This window comes from Dipodomys merriami, unplaced genomic scaffold, assembly GCF_024711535.1.
Source record: "Dipodomys merriami isolate MVZ:Mamm:240054 unplaced genomic scaffold, mDipMer1.0.p SCAF_153, whole genome shotgun sequence".
Taxonomy (NCBI): domain Eukaryota; kingdom Metazoa; phylum Chordata; class Mammalia; order Rodentia; family Heteromyidae; genus Dipodomys; species Dipodomys merriami.
In genome coordinates this window covers 2877833-2898660 of record NW_027202860.1, presented here as the reverse complement: position 1 = coordinate 2898660, position 20828 = coordinate 2877833, and the positions used below count along the sequence as shown (strand labels likewise).

General features: G+C 41.4%; 1 protein-coding gene across 3 annotated transcripts in view; it reads right to left on the bottom strand.

Moving 5' to 3' along the window:
* Positions 1 to 328: 328 nt before the first annotated feature.
* Positions 329 to 20828, bottom strand: part of LOC138827297 (translationally-controlled tumor protein-like) — a 28065-nt gene continuing 7565 nt past the window's right edge. The window contains exon 2 of one of the 3 annotated variants that reach the window (XM_070022804.1): positions 329 to 1118. In XM_070022804.1, the coding sequence (XP_069878905.1) occupies positions 556 to 1118 (563 nt within the window). In that variant the 3' untranslated portion in view covers positions 329 to 555. Of the gene's footprint in view, positions 1119 to 13395; positions 14810 to 17372; positions 20405 to 20828 lie in introns of those variants that run through there. The other 2 variants (XR_011372032.1, XR_011372033.1) reach the window with 2 other exon arrangements.

Here is a 20828-nt window from a genome sequence, read left to right as displayed (position 1 = left end):
GCGGCTAGGCTGGTCCGGGCCTAAATAGGTCGGCGCAGGGGGCAGATCCTCAGGAAATTCCCAGTCCCAGCTATGGGACTGACATTTTCAGTAACTAATCAGCTAAGTACCTGCCCCTGCCTCCAGGGGTCCAGGCATGCCCATTACCTGGAAGGCAGGTGATGGGGTGGGGGGTGGGTTCCTTCTCCCAGCATGAAGACAAGATGCCAGACCCTACCATCCACCATGTGGCCAATATGGCACCGGCCAGACCTGGCCTCCTTACTTCATATTGACCATTCTTACTTCTGCTTAGAAGTCTTTAAAATCTTGATTTTCAAGTGTAGTCTTTTTTTTTTTTTTGAGTTCAAATGCACTTTATTTTTAGACAACCTACATGACATTCTTTTTTTTCTTAAAAAACAATGTCTCCACTCCAAATAAACCATGGTCAAAAGAAATGAAGAGTTCCAGATGACACCAGTCCCGTTTGTCTTAAATCCTGGTGTTGTGTGGATGACAAGCAGCAGCCAGTTATGGTAACAGGTGATAGATCCAAAATAATTGCCCAATTTGTTAACGTTTTTCCATTTCTAAACCATCCTTAAAGAAAATCATAAATGGGGTCACACCATCCTCATGGTAGTCCAGGAGAGCAACCATGCCATCTGGATTCATGTTTTCACCAATAAAAAACTGGTAGTTATTGAAATCAGCAAGAATGTGCTTGATTTGCTCCGAAGCTCCTGTCATAAAAGGCTTTACTCTTCCAGGTTTCTGTTCTTCAAGTTTGCCTTTAAGTGATTTCATGTAATCTTTGATGTGCTTTTTGTAGGCTTCCTTTGTGAAACTGGTCTCCGGCAAGTGATGGTTCATGACGAAGTCCACACCAGTGACTACTGTGCTTTTGGTACCTTCGCCCTCGGGGCCTTCGGCGGAGGCATTTCCACCCATGAGCGAGTCATCAATGTTAGCCTCTGTCCTACTGACCATCTTGCCCTCCACCTCCAGGCACAGCCCGCCCGCGATCTCCGGGATCTTGTGGATGTCGGAGAACAGCTCATCGTGGCTGATGAGGTCCGGGTAGATGATCATGATAGCGGCGCTGGCTTCAGCGGGAGCTCGGAGTGATCGCAGAGCTGGGGGAGAGAGGGAGCAGGCGGAAGAGCTCAAGTGTAGTCTTGTAGAGTGTTTCTTAGTGTGGGTTTGTTTCATATTGAACGTTTTTAGGGGGCAGGTGGAGTACTGGTGTTTCAACTCAGGACCTCATGTTTGCTAAATGAATGTTCTACCACTTGGGCCATGCCCTCAGTTCTTTGCCTTAGTTATTTTTCACGTAGTGTCTTGAGATTACAGGTATGCACCACCAATGTCCAGCTTGTATCACACATATTTTAGTGAGAATAGCCCAGAAATTATATTCCACTTTCTGGTACATTACCTCCAGGGGAAACTCATACTAACAATCAGTTTGTCACCACTATGGGTGATGTTAACTATTATCTGATGTTTTAAACATTGTTTTAAAAGCAGAGTAAGAACTGGGAGAACAAAGCTAATCAAAATGGCTGGGTGTTGGTGGCTTATGATTATTATCCTACTTAGGAGGCTGAGATCTGAGGATCTTCCCAAACAGGGAAGTCCATGAGACTTTTTTTTTTTAAGTCGGTCATTAGGCTTGAACTCAGGGCCTGACTAATGTCCTTGAGACTTTTCACTTAAGGCTAGCACTCTACCACTTTCAGCCACTCTGGTTTTCTGGTGGTTAATTACAGGTAAGAGTCCCATGGACTTTCCTGCCTGGGCTGCCTTGAGCCATGATCTTCAGATCTCAGCCTCCTAAGTAGGATAATAAACATAAGCCACCAACACCCAGCCATTTTAAGTAACCAGGATTACAGATATGAGCCACTGGAGCCCAGCTCAAAAGACTCATTTCCAATTAACCACCAAAAAACCAGAAGTGGAGCTGTGGCTCAAAGTGGTAGAGCAATAACTTTGAGGAAAAAAGCTCTGGGACACAACCCAGACCCTGAATTCAAGCTGCAAGACTGGAAGAAAGGACAAGAAAGGAAAAAAAAAAAAAAAACCCAAAATGCTAGAACCCAGTTAAACGGAAGGATTTCTTAGACCAATGCTATACATTATCTGAAGATATTTTGTATATCTTCTAATTTTTAACTACTTTTAGGAAATATAAGCATTTTCATTGCTGTGATGAGATGTATTTAAAGGAAGATGATTTGCAACATTTCCCGAATAGGCCCTGACAGGCTAGTTTGGGAGAAGCATATGGGAAAGCTAATACATACCTTACCTTTGAGTAGGCAAGTATTAGGGTTCACAGAATCCAGGGACTTCTCAAAGCCAGAAGTAGACCAGAAGATCGGAGGGGCCTGACCTCCCTGATCACCTTTTCCAACTTCACATCCTGCATCTTTACCAACAACTTTACTAACATCTTTACTAACAAGTGGTTCCTGTATGCTGCTTCATACTTCTAGCCTTTGCATACCCAAAGTGGTCCAAATGGATGAGAAAGAAAGAGAATGAAGTGTACCCAGCTCCTGCTTTAATTTGTCTGTTTTCATGACAAAGAGATGGTGAATGATTTACTGTGTAATCAGGAACTAAAGATTTACAGAAGTAGGTGTTTAAAAAAAACAAAAGGAATGAGGCCCAAGAAAGCGGAGCACAAGGGAGAGATGCACAGAGAATGAGACACCACACTCAAAAGTTCCTTCCCAAAGAGAAATTCTTCACATTTTTAGTGCCTGATCCTTTCCCACTGGGACTTGTCACCTGGGAAGCTGTTCTTGCAGTCAGATAGGTTTCTCTCTTGGGGGTTGCTAATGATAATTCAACAACAACAACAACAGAAAGACTTGAAATTAAATGTGGCTATTTAATTACTAAAGATGATTGTGTCAAGAATAGTGTTCTGTCATACTACGCCACCTATAAAATGATAGTGAAATATAATGTCTTTTTGTAAATCAGACAGACCTGTAGTATTAATAATACAACATATTGTCCTATTTCTAGAGGATAATTAGATAATGTGCTGTAGCAAAGGGGTAGTTTTGCCAATTTAAGTGTCAAATCCTGATCACTGGTGTCCATTAGTCATGTATTCTGTACATAGCCTTTCCAAAGACAGATGATAGAGACATGCAGACCAAAAGAGATAAAACATGACCAAGGAACATGGCAAAGATGGAGAAGAAGAGGACATGTAAGTATGCCTGTGAAGCTGACCAATAAATGATGCTCAGCCTGTTAGTTTTAATTTCTGCTGTTTTTTATTGCTAGGAATCATCTGAGTTGTAATATTCTCACTCACCACCAGAGGGCCTTTAATTCATTGTGGTGCACGCAAAGCAAGCCCAGCCCGACCTAAGCTAAGCACCCAGCCTTGAGCATTGATAATCAGTCCTATCCTGAGTATTTGTTCCCCTGACAGGACTGACCTATTTCAGTGCCCATCTGGTCCTCCTTGTTGTGCTGGAATGCCTACCAGATGGACAGACTCTCCTCTGGGAAATGAACCAACCATTCACACAAAACCTAATGAACACTTCATTCTGTTTTAATTCTTTCAAATTCATTTTCTACCTTTCATAATGTGTCTGCATAGATTGTATATAATTTTAGCAAGTATTTGTCTGTAATTTGGATTTCTGCTTTTAATGAATGTCATTTTAGCCAAACAAACAAACAAACCAACGAATTCTAATGAATTCAGATGCTCCAAATATTAGCTTCCATTCTCCTCCTCTAGGAGCTTCCTAGATCAGCCAGACCTGATCTTATACATGGCTTGTTCTGATGTACAATTATTGTCAGATAAAAGGATTTAGGATCAAGCACTTCATATTTTCAATTACTTATGTGGCTCCTTTTAGAAATGTAATTGTGGTGATGGCCATGTAGCTCATCCTGTCATTACTTTGGTCCAAGTGTAAGGGTATCTTTATAATAAAACTTTCATTAAAGTACAACATACATGCCCAAAATCATATAAATAAAGTTATTTTCTTGTGCTTCTCATCATATAAAATATTTATTGAAATGAAGGAAAAAAAGTTTATCTCCATGTGGATCAAGACGAGAGCATTGCTGGTTGTGAGGTCTTGCTTATTACTGCTTCTCTGTTACTTCCCAGATTTGCCCTTCCATCAGCTTGGATTAGCTTTGCCCCCTTTGAACTTTATATGAATGAAATCATGCTGGGTATACTGCTGTTTCCTGGCTTCTGTGCAACACTGTGTTGTGGCATGTGGCAATAGTAGGCTTTGCTCATTCTCGCAAGCTACATGATGTTTCTCTCCCAATCTACCATTGCTGGGATTCTGGGTTCTTTCCAGTTTTTGACTATAAATAGTACTTCTATGAATATTCTCGTAGAAGTCTCTTGTGAATACACATTTGCATTTCTATTGCATATGTACCTTAGTCATTGGGTATGCATGTGCTCAGATTTGAAAGAAATTGCAAAAGGGTTTCCAAGGTCATTATATCAACAGACATAGATTTTTCTTCTGCTTCATGAAAATAGGTGCAGTGAAAACTACGTTGCTCAAGACTAAATGTTATACAGGAAATTTAAAAGATTACTTTAGCTGGGTGCCAGTGGCACATGCTTGTAATCCTAACTACTAAGAAGGTTGAGATCTGAAGATTTTGGTTAAAGCCAGCCTGTCAGGAAAGTCTGTGAGATGTTCAGCTCCAATTAACCACCAAAAAAAAGGCCAGTAGTGGAGCTGTGGCTCAAGTGGTAAAGTGCTAGCCTTGAACAAAACTCAGGGCTCAAGCCCTGATTTCAAGCCTCAAGTTCAAGCCCCAGGACCAACACAAAAACAAAACGTAAGGTTCTTGCTCATTTGTTCATGAGTGGTTAAATTGGTTTTTGGCCACTAGTGTAGTCTCCCTTTAATATTATACTTTGCTTCTACTCATTCATGTCCAGCTGTTAGGAAGTTAAGCTTAGGCTTAGAATTGAACTTCTTTCCTTCCTCACTACCAAAATTACAACGTTTTCATAGGTTTGACGGACACCTCACATGCAATCCTAACCAGCCAGTTACAACAACAACAAGATTAGCATTGTCAACTAAATGATTATTCCCTATAACAGGAAGCCATGCTATCAAGCAATGGTTAGGTCCCCAGATGTGGGTAGTTAAGGAGTTTATTAATTCCATCTTCTTGTTACCCTTACATGGTCTTTAAGAAGCCAGTGTTGGTCTCCAGGCCACAGAGAAATGCTGGAGTTGGTGGGAAACTGGCCTAGGTATCTGTACTTCCTTGTTCTCCTCATACTAAACTTGATCTTGAAGATTAGCTTTCGAGTTCTAAGGTTCTAGAAGGCAGCTTCTGAAAGGGCTCTGCCCACTTACTCATTAGACAGCATTTTTAGGATATAGGACTCTTCATTCAAGTGAGTATAAAATATAGCTCATTATGTGAACATTACATTTCACTTGGTATGTAGAATGTATCTGCTAACAAGAAGCTTCTAGTTTACCTTTCTTGCTTACAAAAAAGCTCACAGGGGCTGGGAAGGTAGCTCAGTGGTAGAGTGCTTGCCTTGCATGCATGAGGCCATGGGTTCGATTCCTCAGTACCACATAAGCAGAAAAAAGCCGGAAGTGGCACTGTGGCTCAAGTAGTAGAGTGCTAGCCTTGAGCTGAAGAGCTAAGGGACAGTGCCTAGGCCCAGAGTTCAGGCCATGACCGACAAAAAAAAAAAAAAAGAAATAAAGAAAAAGAAAGCTTACAACACACCAATCTGCTGGGCTCTTTTTTTTTTTTTTTTTTTTTTTTGGTGATTATGGATTTCCATAACTGTTCGTGGACTTATCTCCTAAAACATTGAGATAGCCTGTTCTGACTTGTGAAATTTTTACATCAAGACCTTGGAAATTAGTTTCAAAGTGAATGCATCATTTATGCATCCATCAATTCAGCAAACTATTTAGGATTTCTTGTAGCCAATGCTCTGTGCTTCTAGGATGGGAAGGAAACAAAAATTAATTTAAATTTTACCAAACTTGAAGCCAGGCTCTATTGGCTCATGCCTGTAATCCTAGCTACTCAGGAGGCTGAGATCTAAGGATCTATGTTCAAAGCCAGCCTGGTCAGGAAAGTCTGTGAGACTCTTAGGTCCCCAGATGTGGGGAGTTAAGGAGTTTATTAATTCCATCTTCTTGTCACCCTTACATGGTCTTTAAGAAGCCAGTGTTGGTCTCCAGGCCACAGAGAAATGCTGAAATTGGTGGGAAACTGGCCTAGGTATCTGTACTTCCTTGTTCTCCTCATACTAAACTTGATCTTGAAGATCAGCTTTCGAGTTCTAAGGTTCTAGAAGGCAGCTTCTGAAAGGGCTCTGCCCACTTACTCATTAGACTCATTATCTTCAATTAACCACCAGAAAACCAGAAGTGGTGTTTTGTAGCTCAAAGTGGTAGAGCACTTGGCCTTGAGCAAAAGGGACAGCACCTGGGCCCTGAGTTGAAGCCCCACAACTGACCACCCCCCCCCAAAAAAAAGGTTTTACCAAACTTGAACTCTCATAATAAAAAGCGTTAAGACAAGTGCATAAAAAGTTATAAAGAAATGGTAGGAGAGGAATAATTCAAGTGTGTTAGGGGTCCAGATAAGGGGGAGCTTCCTCTAGCTTAAAGAATGTGGAAAGAATTTGTGGGGGAGGTAGCATCCTAGCAGGGCCTGGAGGAGTGGGAAGGGCTAATGGGTGGAATTTCAGTCATGGTCCCCCCCCACCCCCCCACTCCCCCCCACCCCCTGCTAATGAGAGCTAACAGTGCCCCAAACTGAAGACAGATGGGCAGAACAGAAGAGAATAATAAAAAATGGAGTTCAAGCCATGACTAGAAAACTCTTTAGGAATTAAACCTCCAGAAGAGAGAAAACAAGGAGATACTTACTGGTAGGAGCTGGGAGAGAGTTGGGTGTGTGCTATTAAAGAGTACTCAAGAGCCAGGTATGGTGGCTCACTCCTGCAATCCCAGTACACAGAAGGCCAAGACAGGATGATCATGCATTCAAGACTAGCTTGGCTACATAGTAAGAAAAGAAAAGAAAAAAGAAAGGGCCTCTGAGAAAATGATCCTAGGTATGACTCTTGTTGGGGGCTGTTACTGGCTGCTCAAGCTTCTGTTGCCTTTTGGTGCATAGTAGGTGTCTTACAGGGACTAGCTTCACATGCACACTTGTGCCTGGCTAATCCAAGAGAAGGGAGCATGTGAACAAAGATATAAGAAGGTGCTACCTGGGATCTGGGTAGAGATCAGAGCGTAGTAGCTTCAGTTTAGCAATGGGAACCAGGAGACATCCCATGTGGATGATCATGCAGGACCTTGATCAGTCAGGTCAGGTAATTCTCCTTTCCCCTCCCCTCCCCTCTTCTCTCCTCCCTTCTCCTCCTCTGCTTCTTCTCTTCTCTGCTTTTTCTGCTTCTGCTTTTTTGGTGCCAGGACTTGAACTCAGGGCCTCACATTCTTGTTCAGCCTTTTTGCTAAAGGCCATGCTTTACCACTGGCACAATACCTCCACTTCTGTTTTCTGCTGATTAATTGTAGAGAACAATATTATAAACTTTACCGCTCAGCCTGGCTTTGAACCATGCATTCCCAGATCTCAGTGTCTGAATGGCTAGGATTAGAGGTAAGGTCAGTTTTTTTCTTTCCTAAAGGCAATAAGATTCCTTTAAATACATGTCTGATCTGTGCCAAGGTAATTCTAACAGTTATGCAATACTAAGCCATGTCTCGTGTGTTTTTGCTACTTTAGGTACTTGAAGACAAAAATATTCAGTGTAGACAGTGCTTATTATCATCACTCTCTTAGGAAAGACAGAGTCTGGGTTTTACATGTCCCGAGTGTCACTGTGAGGAGGAGGAATGGGTGGGAGATTTCCTGGGCAGGCGGAGGACTCAAGCTAGATATGGATTGAGCCCTATTCTGGTTGAATCAGAAGGCAGCATGAGTTGCTGAGATGGGCAGGTAGCAGTCATAGAGGAAGCAAAAACAGGCCCAGGAGCTAAGAGATACATGACTCCAAAAGGTGAGCTGAGGATGGAACAGGTCCTGGCTGTACACATCAGGTGCTTACAGCCTTGAGTCTTAGTAGCCCGCATCTTTCTTGGCAACTTTTCCTAATGTCTGCATAGATGAATTGTGGCAAAGACCGTGATTGTTACCTTGAGGACCCAAGTTTGGGTCCACATACAAAGAGATGAGAAAAGCAGGGATAAAGCAGGCTGAAGACTGGAAAAATAGGTATTTACTTATATGTACAATGTACTAGGCTCATTATAGGAGGAAGGGAAAACACTTTTGTGGGTACACTTAAAAACTATTTCTGATGGGGCTGGGAAGGTGGCTCAGTGGTAGAGTGCTTGCCTCCCATACATGAGGCCCTGGATTTGATTCCTCAGCACCACATGAGCAGAAAAAGCTGGAAGTGGCGCTGTGGCTCAAGTGGTAGAGCGCTCTCCTTGAGCTGAAGAGCTCAGGGACCGCGCCTAGGCCCAGAGTTCAGGCCCCATGATTGACAAAAAAAAAAAAAAAAATCTGAGTAAGGCCTTGACAAAAGGTATCATTTAACACATGTGTGAGTTCTAAGTGTCCTGGTATATAGAGGTTTTGTTTTGTTTTGTTGTTTTTCCTCTTTTTGAAGGGGTCATCACTGCTGGGAACACAGTGGGTATGTACAGGACTCCACTGGCACCTCACGGGGCCTAGAGCTTTAAGCTCAGCTCAGTCCTTGAATATATAGGTTTCGCACTTGGATTTTCTACGTTCTTTTGGTAATAGAGTCAGGCCTGCCAAGCTGACATTAGATGGATGCATCCATTAGAATCCAGGACAACTCACACCAGGGCTTTCTTTCCATTCCTTGTTTGTTTTCAGAGAGAGAGAGAGAGAGAGAGTGCTATTACCATTTGTATGGCAAGGACTTTTATGTGACTGCTATTAACCAGAAGGCCCAGTTGGGCACCTGTGATTCACATCTGTAATCCTAGCTACTCAGGAAGCTGAGGATCATAGCTCAAAGCCAACCCTGGCAGGAAAGTCTGTAAGACTCTTATGTCCAATTAACCACCAAGAAAGCTGGAAGTGGAACTGTAGCACAAGTGTCAGAATGCTAGCTTTGAGCATAAAAGCTCTGAGACAGCACCCAGGCTCTGAACTCAAGCCCCAGGACCGGTACTAAAAACAAAGGACTCCTTCCTACATGTGAAACCTGAACAAGAAGACCATTCTGACCATGAGTATATGCCAGCTGTATTCCTTTAATGCCTGAAAAATTCTCTTCTTATCAGCAGATGCTTCTTCAGTGATGGTTGTTTGTTCAGTGATTTCAGATGCAGGGATTTGGGCAAGGGGGGGGGGGAATGTTGGTGAAGAAGGCTGTTTTTGCCTCCCTGTCTGTATTTTCCCTTAGAGCAGTTCCTCTGTCATCTTGTTCCCTTAGATAGCTTTAGTATCACTGATTAATACCACACCAAGGGATCGTTCTGTTGGCCTGGTAGATGACACAGTGTCAAATTTTCCAGAGTCTGAGAGGTGGATTACTGTCTGGGCTGAGTTTGGGAGATTTCAGCTTTGAATTTCTTTCAAGTTGACTAGTCTGGTATTTAGATCAAGAAATCATGCCAGGCGATGGTGGTTCATGCTTATAATCCCAGCTACTCAGGAAGCTGAGATATGAGTGAAAGAAAGGTCAAGGAAAGCCCATGAGAGGTTTATCTCTAGCTAACCAGTAAAAAGCTGGAAGTGGAGATATGGCTACAGTGGTAGAGCACCAGCTGTAAGTGAAAAAAAAAACAGAAATCAGCATGACTCCATTTCACAGCAGCCTTGATTAGTCTCCTCAGCTACAGTAATAAAGACACACCAGGGGCAAATTTTAGTCTATGCTCTCAGACAACACAGCATGTTCTCCCATGTTGATTTCCATTTCTCTTCCACAGAAGGAGCAGGTAAGCTTTGCTACAAAGAGCTGTTTCCTTTGACCATTGCTTTTTATGTGAATCATTAACTCCTAACTGGTGAGATAATTTCCAGAATTGCACCATGGTGTGTGTGTGTGTGTGTGTGTGTGTGTGTGTGTGTGTGTGTGTGTGTGTGTGTGTGTGTGTGTGTGTGTGTGTGTGTGTGTGTGTGTGTGTGTGTGTGTGTGTGTGTGTGTGTGTGTGTGTGCGTGTGCATGGGGTGTGTGTGTGTGTGTGTGAGAATTTCATGAGAAAACTTTTAGAATCACACAGTGGAAATCCCCTTTCAGTCCCTCATAAGCACCAGAATAAGCCTGTAACATTAGGATACTAAGGCAAAAGGTCTTTGTGGAAATCCCAGTGGATGGAAGCAGATACAGCTAAGAGCTCAGAGTGAATGAATACTTCAGAGTTGTTGGCAGGTTGATAGAGGGATGATGACCAGATAGAAGGAGTCACCTTCAGAAACATAATACATGGGTAGAGATCAGGAGGTATTGTGAGCACTTCTTTTAGGGTTCACTTGGTATTGATCCACAATGATTTAAGCAAACCATTTGGCTTTGGTGTTCTAGAAAATAATCATGAAAAAGTCCATGTAATCACAAGGATGAGATAAGATATTAGGACTGTTAACCCAAAGGGAAATGTGATCATCATTCCGTGGCTACTAAGCCCCCAAGTAGGCCAAGATTACATAGTAAAAAGAGGGTGGGATTTGGAATTAAGACTTTTTTTTTAAATTACAGCTCCTCTAATTACCTGACTCAGATTACTTTACTTTTTTCAACTTCAAGATCTTTTCTTTGTAGAATAGAAAAAAATATAACAACTACTACATTGAGTTGTGGGAATTTAATAAACTGGAATTTGTGGATATGCTCAGTAAGTGTCAAGCAGTCAGAAATAGATCCCTCATTGTATGCAATTCCAAATAATGTCATTTTAGTTTTCGAATCAGCCAGAAGAAAAGATATTTGATAAGCCTTAAAGTCTCATCTTTAGTTCTAGCTGTTAGAACTTAGGCTCCAAGATTGTTTTTATTTCCAGATTTTTGAGGTCACATAGTTTTCATGAGTTTTCTTCTTGTTGCATTTGCTTGTTTGGAGGTAGGTATATGAAGTCTCACATTCATCTCCCTAGAAATGCAGCTCTTTATTGGTCCTTGTAGATTGGGTCTGGGCACATGAGTGGCACAGTCTCAATGGACATGTGGCTGTAGGCAAAGGCCTGAGAGATGATGTGGCACAGAGCCTGCACTGGGTCCATGGAATCATGGTATTTTAAGAGCTGTGAGTTACTATCTCGGACTTTTTTTTTTCTGTGCTCACTGCAGAAATGACTTTGGTTAGAGAAATAGTATTTTATGACAAATCACAAGGAGCTATAGGCTATAGAATGTGAATGAACAATTACAGTGCATGGATTTAATCATACACATTGACCATACATGATAGCACATGCATACATAATGTACACACGATTAGCTGTATACCTATTAGTGTACTAAAACATGTTATAATGTTGGTATATAAAAATTATACACTTCCCCCATACTTGCTTTGTTCTGTGAATGACACTTGTCTTGAAAGCTTGGGCTCTTACTTATCCCATTCCTGCTGGGTCCATCGTTCAGTGTTTAGGTCGGTTTCACACTCATATTACCAGCGGGCCCCAGGTGGGCCCTCTTGCCCCGATGGAGCAGTGCAGATGATCCCCAAAGCAGAGCCTGATTCAATGACGGGGATGCAAGGAGTAGAAGTGAGAAGAGCAAATGAGATAAGGAAGGAGAAAAGGCTCATAATTGGACACATTATTGGAGGTACAAATTACCTTGGGCCATGGAGCAGAGATTCCACTGGGACTTTGCAGAAAGGGTAGGAACACCTTCTAGAATAGTCCACTTGAAGGATGGAAGATAAATACTTTTGCTTCTCATTGGTTGAGGGGAACCCTTTATTTATGGGCTTTATTTGTCTATGCCAAATAGACGAATTGTGAGCTGTCTAATTCTTAGAGAAAGCCTGGGGCAGTCAGCAGAAAGCTCACTGTGTGCCTCTTGAAGTCTCAGGTAGGCTGGGAGAATGTGAGGAGGCACTGGGTCCCCAGTGCCTCGTAACTGGATAACTGTGATTGCTCCTTAATTAGTCTTCCTGTCTCTGTATCTCTGGCTCCAACTACTTTGCATCTAATGTCAGGTTAATCTTCCTAATAAATAGCTGTTATCATGTATCCCTCTGCTTGAAAGTCTTCAATATCTCTTCATAATACTCTGGAGAAAAGCCAGACTCCTTGAGCTGGCGCTCCAGGTCTTTGTGAGCGTATTTGAAACTGGGAAACTTTACAGGAAAACTGAGAGCAGTTAGCCAGCATTATGGACTGCTCTCTCTGAATACTCCCAATTCTACTTCCAGTCATGCTTTCCCTCTGCCTGAAGAGCTTCTTTCTCTTCTCTATATTTTGAAGTCCTATCCATCTCTCAAGGGATAGTTTAAATGTCCCTTGTATTAGCTTTCTGTTGCTACACAGCAAATTAATACACAGCTGCTGTTATGTTTTAAATGTAAGGTACATAAGTCTAACTAAGGGGAAAGAAAGAGGATGAAGACTTTTGCAATCGATTGCAGATATATAGGAAACAGCATAAAGAATCTCAATGAAAGCTGTTGATCAATAGGAAGTTGGAAGACAAGGAAGAGACCTAGGCTCTGTTGGGAAGTGGGTACTAGTGGGAAAGGTTTGGGCTCAAAAAGGATGAAAGAGGATGCATATGGTTAAAATAGGTTGCTTGCTCTACTTGCATACTTGTTTGCATACTATAGTCTATGAAAATAGAATGAAAACGGTTGAACTTGTTTTGAGAAAGGAGAGATGGAGAAATGGGGAAGGGGAAAGGGAGAATGGCAGAGGCAGTGAGATGGAAATGTATTGTACATATGTATAAATGTAACCATCTCCCCCTTAATGCTATTAGTTATATTACATACAACTGATGTAAGCTAATAGTAAATGAATAAACAAACAAATGTATGGTACCTCCAAAACTCACATTGAAATTAAACTGCCAGTGTAATGGTATGGTAAGGTGGGGTTTTAAAAGGCAGAGACGTAGCCAGATGCTGATGGCTCATGCCTGTAGTCCTCGCTACTGAGGAGGCTGAGATCTGAGGATCCCAGTTCAAAACCAGTCAAGGTTGACAATCCTTTGAGACTCTTATCTCCAATTAGCCCCCCAAGTCTAGAAGTGATGCTGTGACTCAACTGATAGAGTGCCAGCCTTGAGCAAAGAAACTCAGGGACTCTGTCCCAGCCCCTAAGTTTAAGCCTCAGTATAGACAGACAGACAGACAGACAGACAGATAGACAGACAGACAGACAGACAGACAGACACACACACACACACACACACACACACACACACACACACACAGACCATGAGACCTCTGCTTCCACAAGTGAATTTATGTCTGAAGAGTTTAAAAGTTCTCTTGGGAGAGTGTTTTCCCCTTTCTGTTGTCAGCCATGTGAGCATCCAGCCTACCCCTCTATGGAGGATGCAGTATTCAAGGTGTTATCTTGGAACAAGAGTATAACCTCATTGAGTACAGAACTTGCCAGTATTTTGACTTACCATTTCCCAGTTTCCAGAATTGTGAGTCAACAAATGCCAACAAACTTGTTATAAATTACTCAGTTTCAAGTATTTGGTTATAGCAACACAAATGAACTAATAGACTGGTTCTAACCAATAGCCACATATTACCTAGAAGTTATGAAAATCATAGGTCCGAGCAGGCTCAACTGAGTTCTCTGTGTAGGGTCAACCAGGCAGAAGTCAAGGTGTCTGCAGGAATGGATGGCATCTGGAGACTCTGTGGACAAATCTCTAGGCTCATTCACAGTTTTAGCCAAATTCAGGTCTGAGTGGTCTTAGGAAGAGGCCTGTTGGCTAGAGGCTGCGCTAAGGTCTTTTAGAGGCCCCTTCCATCTCAGCAATGGAGGGCCCCTTCCAGTCAGGTCCATCTCATACTGCGAGTTTCTTCCACTTCTATCACCAGCTGTGATGAAATTGGACTCACTTAAATATGAGGCAACAACACAATGCGAATGATGTGTATTATGTGAGCATGTGTATTTTTGTGTGTTCAAGCCTTGTACTAGGGCTTGAACTCAGGTCTTGGCACTGTCAAAGCGTTTTTTTTTGTTGTTGTTGTTGTTTTTTCAAAGCTCTAGCTCAAAGCCACAACTCCAGTGCCTGCTTTTCAGTGGAAGACAATTGGAGATAAGAGTCTCACAGACTTTCCTGCTGAGGCTGGCTTTAAGCTGCAACCTTCAAACCTCAGCCTCCTAAGTAGCTAGGATTGCAGGTATGAGTCAATAGCACCTGGTTATGACCTCTTCATTTTCCCAGGTTCCTTCAATACCAAAGGAGGAAACAATACGCAAGGGTGAGAGGATGTTTTCACATGTGTAGTCATTATAAAAAACAAAAAACCCCCACAAAACTTCATTGTGATATTTTCATTCATGTATATAAAGCATTTTAAGCAAATTCACTTGAAGGTCCCTTTTAGAATTCTGTCTACTGTTCCACCTTTTCCAGAAAGCTTGTTCTGACCCCTTTGATGGGCGCAGGCTTCTTCCTCTGCACCAGGCAGCACTCACTATAATGAGCTCATTGTGCGTGCGTGCGTGGGAACTGTGGCCATCCGCTTTTCTCTCTCCACACAGTAAGAGGTCGTTGGTTTGCTTACTTTTTATTTGTCTTTCTTAGTTTTGGCTCCTTCAAGTCCCTGTATTATGACTGCACCCTATTTAAATAAAAAAACACATAAAAGGTAAAATCTAAAACTTAAATGTACAGAGTAATAAAACAAGTGGTCATAAAGAAGCCTTTGAAAAACATATTATACATATACACACAACATCTATTGATCATTTATCAATCATCTATCTACTATCAATTATCTGTCTGTTTGTCTGTCTGTCTGTCTGTCTCTCTCTCTCTCTCTCTATCTATATCTCTATCTCTCTCTGAAGAGGCTCTTGCTATGTTAGCTAAGCTAATCTCAATGTCCTGGGATCAAGTTATCTTTCTGCTTCAGCTGGTACTAGAGATGTGTCAATATAATTTTTACAGGCATTTTTCCTTGGCATTTCTTTTTTTTTTTCTTTTTTCTTTTTGGTCAGTTGTGGGGCCAGGCCTGAACTCTGGGCCTGGGTGCTGTCCCTCAGCTCTTCAGTTGAAGGCTAGTACTCTACCACTTGAGTCATAGCACCACTTCCGGCTTTTTTCTGCTTATGTGGTGCTGAGGAATCGAACCCAGGGCCTCATGCATGCAAGTCAAGCACTCTACCACTGAGCCACCTTCCCAGCCCTTTCCTTGGCATTTCTTAGTGAGTTTAGTGTGAAATAATTCTCTTCTCTCAAATTTTATTTTAAATTTTTAATAGGTGATAAAGTGTCTGTTTAATGAAGAACATTTAATTGGATTTTAAAAATCTAACCTGAGTCTTTCCCCTTCCTCCCCACCATGCCCAACTGAGTCTGTCTTTTATATTTTTTATTTTATTTATTTTCCATTTCTGGGGCTTGAACTCAGGACTGCGTGCTGTTCCTGAGCCTCTTTTGTGTTCAAGGCTAGCACTCTACCACTTGAACCACTACACCATTTCACAGATTTGTCTGCCCAAGCTGGCTTTGAGCCATAATCCTCAGATCTCAGCCTCCTGAGTAGCTAGGGGGACAGGTGTGTGCCACTCGCACCCAGCTCAGTCTATCTTTTAAATGCTGTTTTACCATTTACACCTACTATGAATACTATTACATTTAAGACTGTCACCACTATCAAATTTGGATTTCTTTCTTTTTCTTTCTTTAATTTATACTGGGGGTTGAACTTAGGACTTTGCACTTTCTAGGCAGCTTCTCTACCATTTGAGGCATGCCTTCAGTCCTTTTTGTTCTTACCATGTTTTGGATAAGGTCTTATAAGTATACCTGGGGACCTGGACCACAATCCTCCAATTTACACTTCCCATGTAGATCATAATAATCATTTCACTATGCATATTTACATCAAAGCATCATCCTTCTCTCTTTGAATACACAGACACATATAGTTTTGTCAGTTATACCTCAATAAAGCTAAGGATGGGTGAAATTTTAAAAACAGATAATGTGAGAAGTAAACAGATATAACTTCTGCTTTGTACAAGTGAGGACTCATCTCATTAATGTTACTTTTTAAAACTGCATGTAAAACGAGTTTGAAATTTGAAATGTCTCTTTAAGGCAAGAGATGCTTAACTTTTAACTCATTTATCTGTTCAGAGTAAAAGTATGTCGAATTATGACATCTAAGAATATAACAATAAAACACCAAAATAGGTTTGCAAGATGGCCCCAGGGGATAAGAGACTTTTATTGTTTTATAATTTGCAAGGTTGTAACATTTGAATTATTGAGCTGGACACTGGTGGTTCACTCCTGTATCCTAGTTACTCAGAAGGCTGAGATCTAAGGATCACAGTTCAAAGCCAGCCTGGGAAGACTGTGAGACTCTAATTTCCACTAAAAGCTATCCTCTCCCCCTGAAAAAAAGCCAGAAGTAGAGCTGTGGCTCAAGTAATAGAGTGCCAGCCTTGAGCAAAAGAAGCTCAGGAACAGCTTCCAGGCTCTGAGTTCAAGCTTCAGGACTAGCACCAAACGAACAAAGTAATTGAGTCAATTTGTAACAATGAAATATTTACAAAAAATAAACTTTCATTGGACTAAAGCACAAAATAAATCAAACACAAGAGTACATACTGCTTAATTTTACTTATATGACATTCTAGAATAAGCAAAACTAGTCTCGAGTGTCAGAAAGAAGATTAGTATGTATGAAGGAGTAGAAAGGTAACAGGCTGATTTGGTTTGCAAGGGTTACATATTCTCCACAACTCAGAAATTATGCCCTTAACATACACACTTTAGGACTGGGAATGTGGCTTATTAATAGAGTGCTTGCCTACTATGCATGAAGCCCTGGGTTCGATTCCACAGAAACAGAAAGAGCCAGAAGTGAGACTATGGCTCAAGTGGTAAAGTGCTACCCTTGAGCAAAAGAAGCTCAGTTACAGCATCTAGGCCCTGAGTTCAAGCCTCAGGACTAGCAAAAAAAACCCAAAAAACAAAAAAACAAACCAAACCAAAACATGTATACTTTACATTGTGTATAACTTTGACTTAAAAGATAAAGACTGAGGTTTTTGAATTAAGGTTACCGGTCACTATGTCTCAGTAATATGTGACCTTGTACAAGTTACTTATCTAAGTCAAAATTTATCTTTAAATTGATACTATTAATAGTATCTACTTTGTAGGTTTGGTGTGGTGATTTAATAAGGTATTGCATGTTGTATAACTTTAGGGGCTGGCATGGAACAATAAAAGGCAGTGTTATTAATAGTCATAGATTTTTCCTAATCATATAGTGAAAGACATTAGCAGGGAATTTATCAGAATTTTTGGGGAGAGCTACTGCTACAGATTTCAGGGTGGGTGTGTACCTTGACTTACTACCTAGAGATAACTCATGAAAACATAGAAATTGTATTCTTGGCTTTCCATTAGTATAACAAATAACTAGAGATAATGAACTTAAAAAGCAAGGAGGTTTATTTTGCTCCCACTTTTGGATTTTCCATCCATAGTTGCTTGATCTGTTGATTTGGGCCTGTGGCAGGCAGGACAAAATGGTGACAGTGTGGTGGTGAACCAAAGGTCATTTTATGGTAACCAGAAAGTAGAGAGAAGTCAACATTCCACAATCCCCTTTGTGAACATGACTAATCTCCAATGAGCCAGAGTAAAATACTCTGCCGTTGGATTGAGGGAGAGGTCTAGCCCTTTAAGACAAAATACAATTTCTTTGGGGCAAGACCCTGCAGTTGCATCCCAGATGACTTGAGTTACAGTGAGTTCATTTAACACAGCTAGGTGTCAGAACACCTCTCCCTTGGCTTCATCTGTGGTGTTATATTTCACTGGGGTTTTTTGCTCTCTCTTGTTTATGATAACTTGTCTGGCAACTTGAGCTTGTTCAGCCCACAATTTGGTCATCTGCCACTTACTTTCTGATTACTATCTCAGTAAGGATTCTGGTTTGAATTTACACCCCCTCTCATCCATACACCAGTTGAATCACAGCCTGACTAGCCACTCTGCACTGCCTCCTGTAGATGGCTCCTGCCTACTGGCCATGCTTCCCTTGGAGCAAAGTGTGGGCCCTTCAGACTGAATAGATCTCTGCTGATACTTGTGAGAAGCTGTAAGAATTTTTGTGATACTTTCTAATCTGAAGTATCACAGCTGCATTCCATCAGCCCGTCAGAGGATTGCAGTCTCAGATAAGATGGGTGGAGGTTAAGATACGTGGAATTAGGTGAAGCTAGATTTGATAGCACCCGTGGGATAATAGGCCTTGTTTGTGCATCTCTTTTCTTAGAGGAAATCTTTTTGCTTGCAAGACTTCCTTCCTTCTTCCTTCCTTCCTTCCTTCATTTATTTATGGTGCCAGTGCTAGGGCTTGAACTCAAAGCCTTGCACTACCACTTGCCTTTTTTGCTCGACTAGAACTTTTCCATTTGAGCCACTCCTCCATCTTCTGCCAGCTTTTTGCTGGTTAATTGGAGGTAAGAGTTTCATGGACTTTTCTCCTCTGGCTGACTTTGAACTGTGATCCTCAGATTTTAGTTTGCTGAGTAACTAGGATTACAAGCTACTGATTCTCTACCCATGGATTCTTTTTTTTTTTTTTTTTTAGTGCCTTTAAGCTGGGTGCTGGTGGCTCATGTGTGGAGCCCTAGCTACTCTGGGGGAGATCTGGAGGATCATAATTCAAAGACAGCCTGAGCAGAAAAGGCTGTGATACTCCATTTCCAATTCACAAGCAAAATGTTGGAATGGAGGTGTGGCTTAAGTGGTAGAGTGCCAGTGGGGAGAGTATGAGGACTGAGTTCAAGCCCTGGTACCAGGAGAACTTGTATAGCTAATTCTTTGTAATATACACCCATAATTATTTTAACAAAATGTGTTTCAGTTTTTAAAAAATGTCTTTTCTATTCTATTCAAATGTAAGTATGTATGAGAACAGAGTTATATTTTTTCCAAATCAGTTTATAAACTCTTCCAGACTACAAATAAGAAAACAAATGCTTCAGTGGTTACAGCTTGGGAACTCGCAAGTTAGAAGTGCAAATTTACTCCATAGAGATGCTACTCGCTCCCTCTTTTGGATATATAGTCTTCTACTTGCCTTTTTGTTTCATGTGGGTTACTTTAGAACCCTCTCTCTGATCTTTAACAAAAGCAACAAAGTCTGAGTTTATCATAGACTTCGAAATGCTATTCGTCCTCAACCAATATACATTCTACAATAATAGGGGGTAGGAGGTAGTATTCTCAACTATCCATTAATAACTAACTTAAGTGTTACAAATAACAGTTCATAGAATTGAGTTCTGGACTCTACCTAAATAGGGTTTGAATAGCCAGATAGAAAACAATCTCATTAGTTCTTTCTTTTCTAATTGTTTTATCTTTATTTGGAGAAAAACTTACAGTAGAACATATTACATTCATTCAATAATTAAATTGTTAGGGCTGGGAAGGTGGCTCAGAGGTTGAGTGCTTGCCTTCATGCATGAGGCCCTGGGTTTGATTCCTTAGTACCACATAAGCAGAAAAAGCCAGAAGGGGCACTGTGGCTCAAGTGGTTGAGTGCTAGCCTTGAACTGAAGGGCTGAGGCACAATGCCCAAGAAGACAGTTCAGGCCCCACAACCGACCAAAAAAAAAAAATCATTAGTGAAACATGGGGTATCAGGTAAAAGGGAGTATCAGGAACTTTAACAATTGGCTTTCTCCAAAAGGAGTGTTGCCTACTTGTAAACACAGTATGTTTCCCATAGGTATTTGTGTTAGTCAGTTTTCAGCTATTGTGACAAAATACCTGACACAAGCAAGTTAAAAGAAAGAAAGTTATTTTTCAGGTTTCACTCCATGGTTAATTGGCCTCATTGTTTTTGGTCCAGTGTTGAGGCATCACATCATAGTGGAAGCATGTTGTAGAGGAGCTGCTCACCATATGGTAACCAGGAAGAGAGAGAAGAAAGAAGAAGGGCTAGGCTCCCAATATTCTTTTCAGGGGCACAACCCAATAACCTCACCCCCTGAAGTTTCTGCCACCTCTCAACAGTGCCACAGGCTGGGGATCACGTGTTCAATACACAGACCTTTAAGGATATTTAGGAATAAATAATCCACTTGAAAAATGGTTTCAAAATTATTAGAAAAAAGTTCATTCTAGTTGGGGGCTGGTGGTTCACGCCTGTCATCTTAGCTACGCAGGAGGCTGAGATCTGAGGACAGAAAAAAAAAGTTCATTCTGATTTAACATAGTGTGTTTCAATATAGACTAGGAAGAAATAGATGTACATTCCTTAGAGCAAAACTTTTTTTTTTTTTGTTGTTGTTGTTGTGGGGCTTGAACTCAGAGCCTGGGTGCTGTCCCTGAGCTTTTTCACTCAAGGCTAGCATGACTCATGCTAGCATGAGTCATAGTGCCACTTCTGGTTTTCTAGTGGGTAATTAGAGATGAGTCTCAAAGACTTTCCTGCCTGGGCTGGCATTGAATCACAATCTTTAGATCTCAGCCTCATGAGTAGCTAGGATTACAGGCATGAGCCACTGGTGCCAGCTAAGAAAACCCTTTTGATCAGAGAGAACACGGATGGCAGCCAACTCTGCTGGTGACCAATGGCTCTTGGGAGATGATGTGTTTGG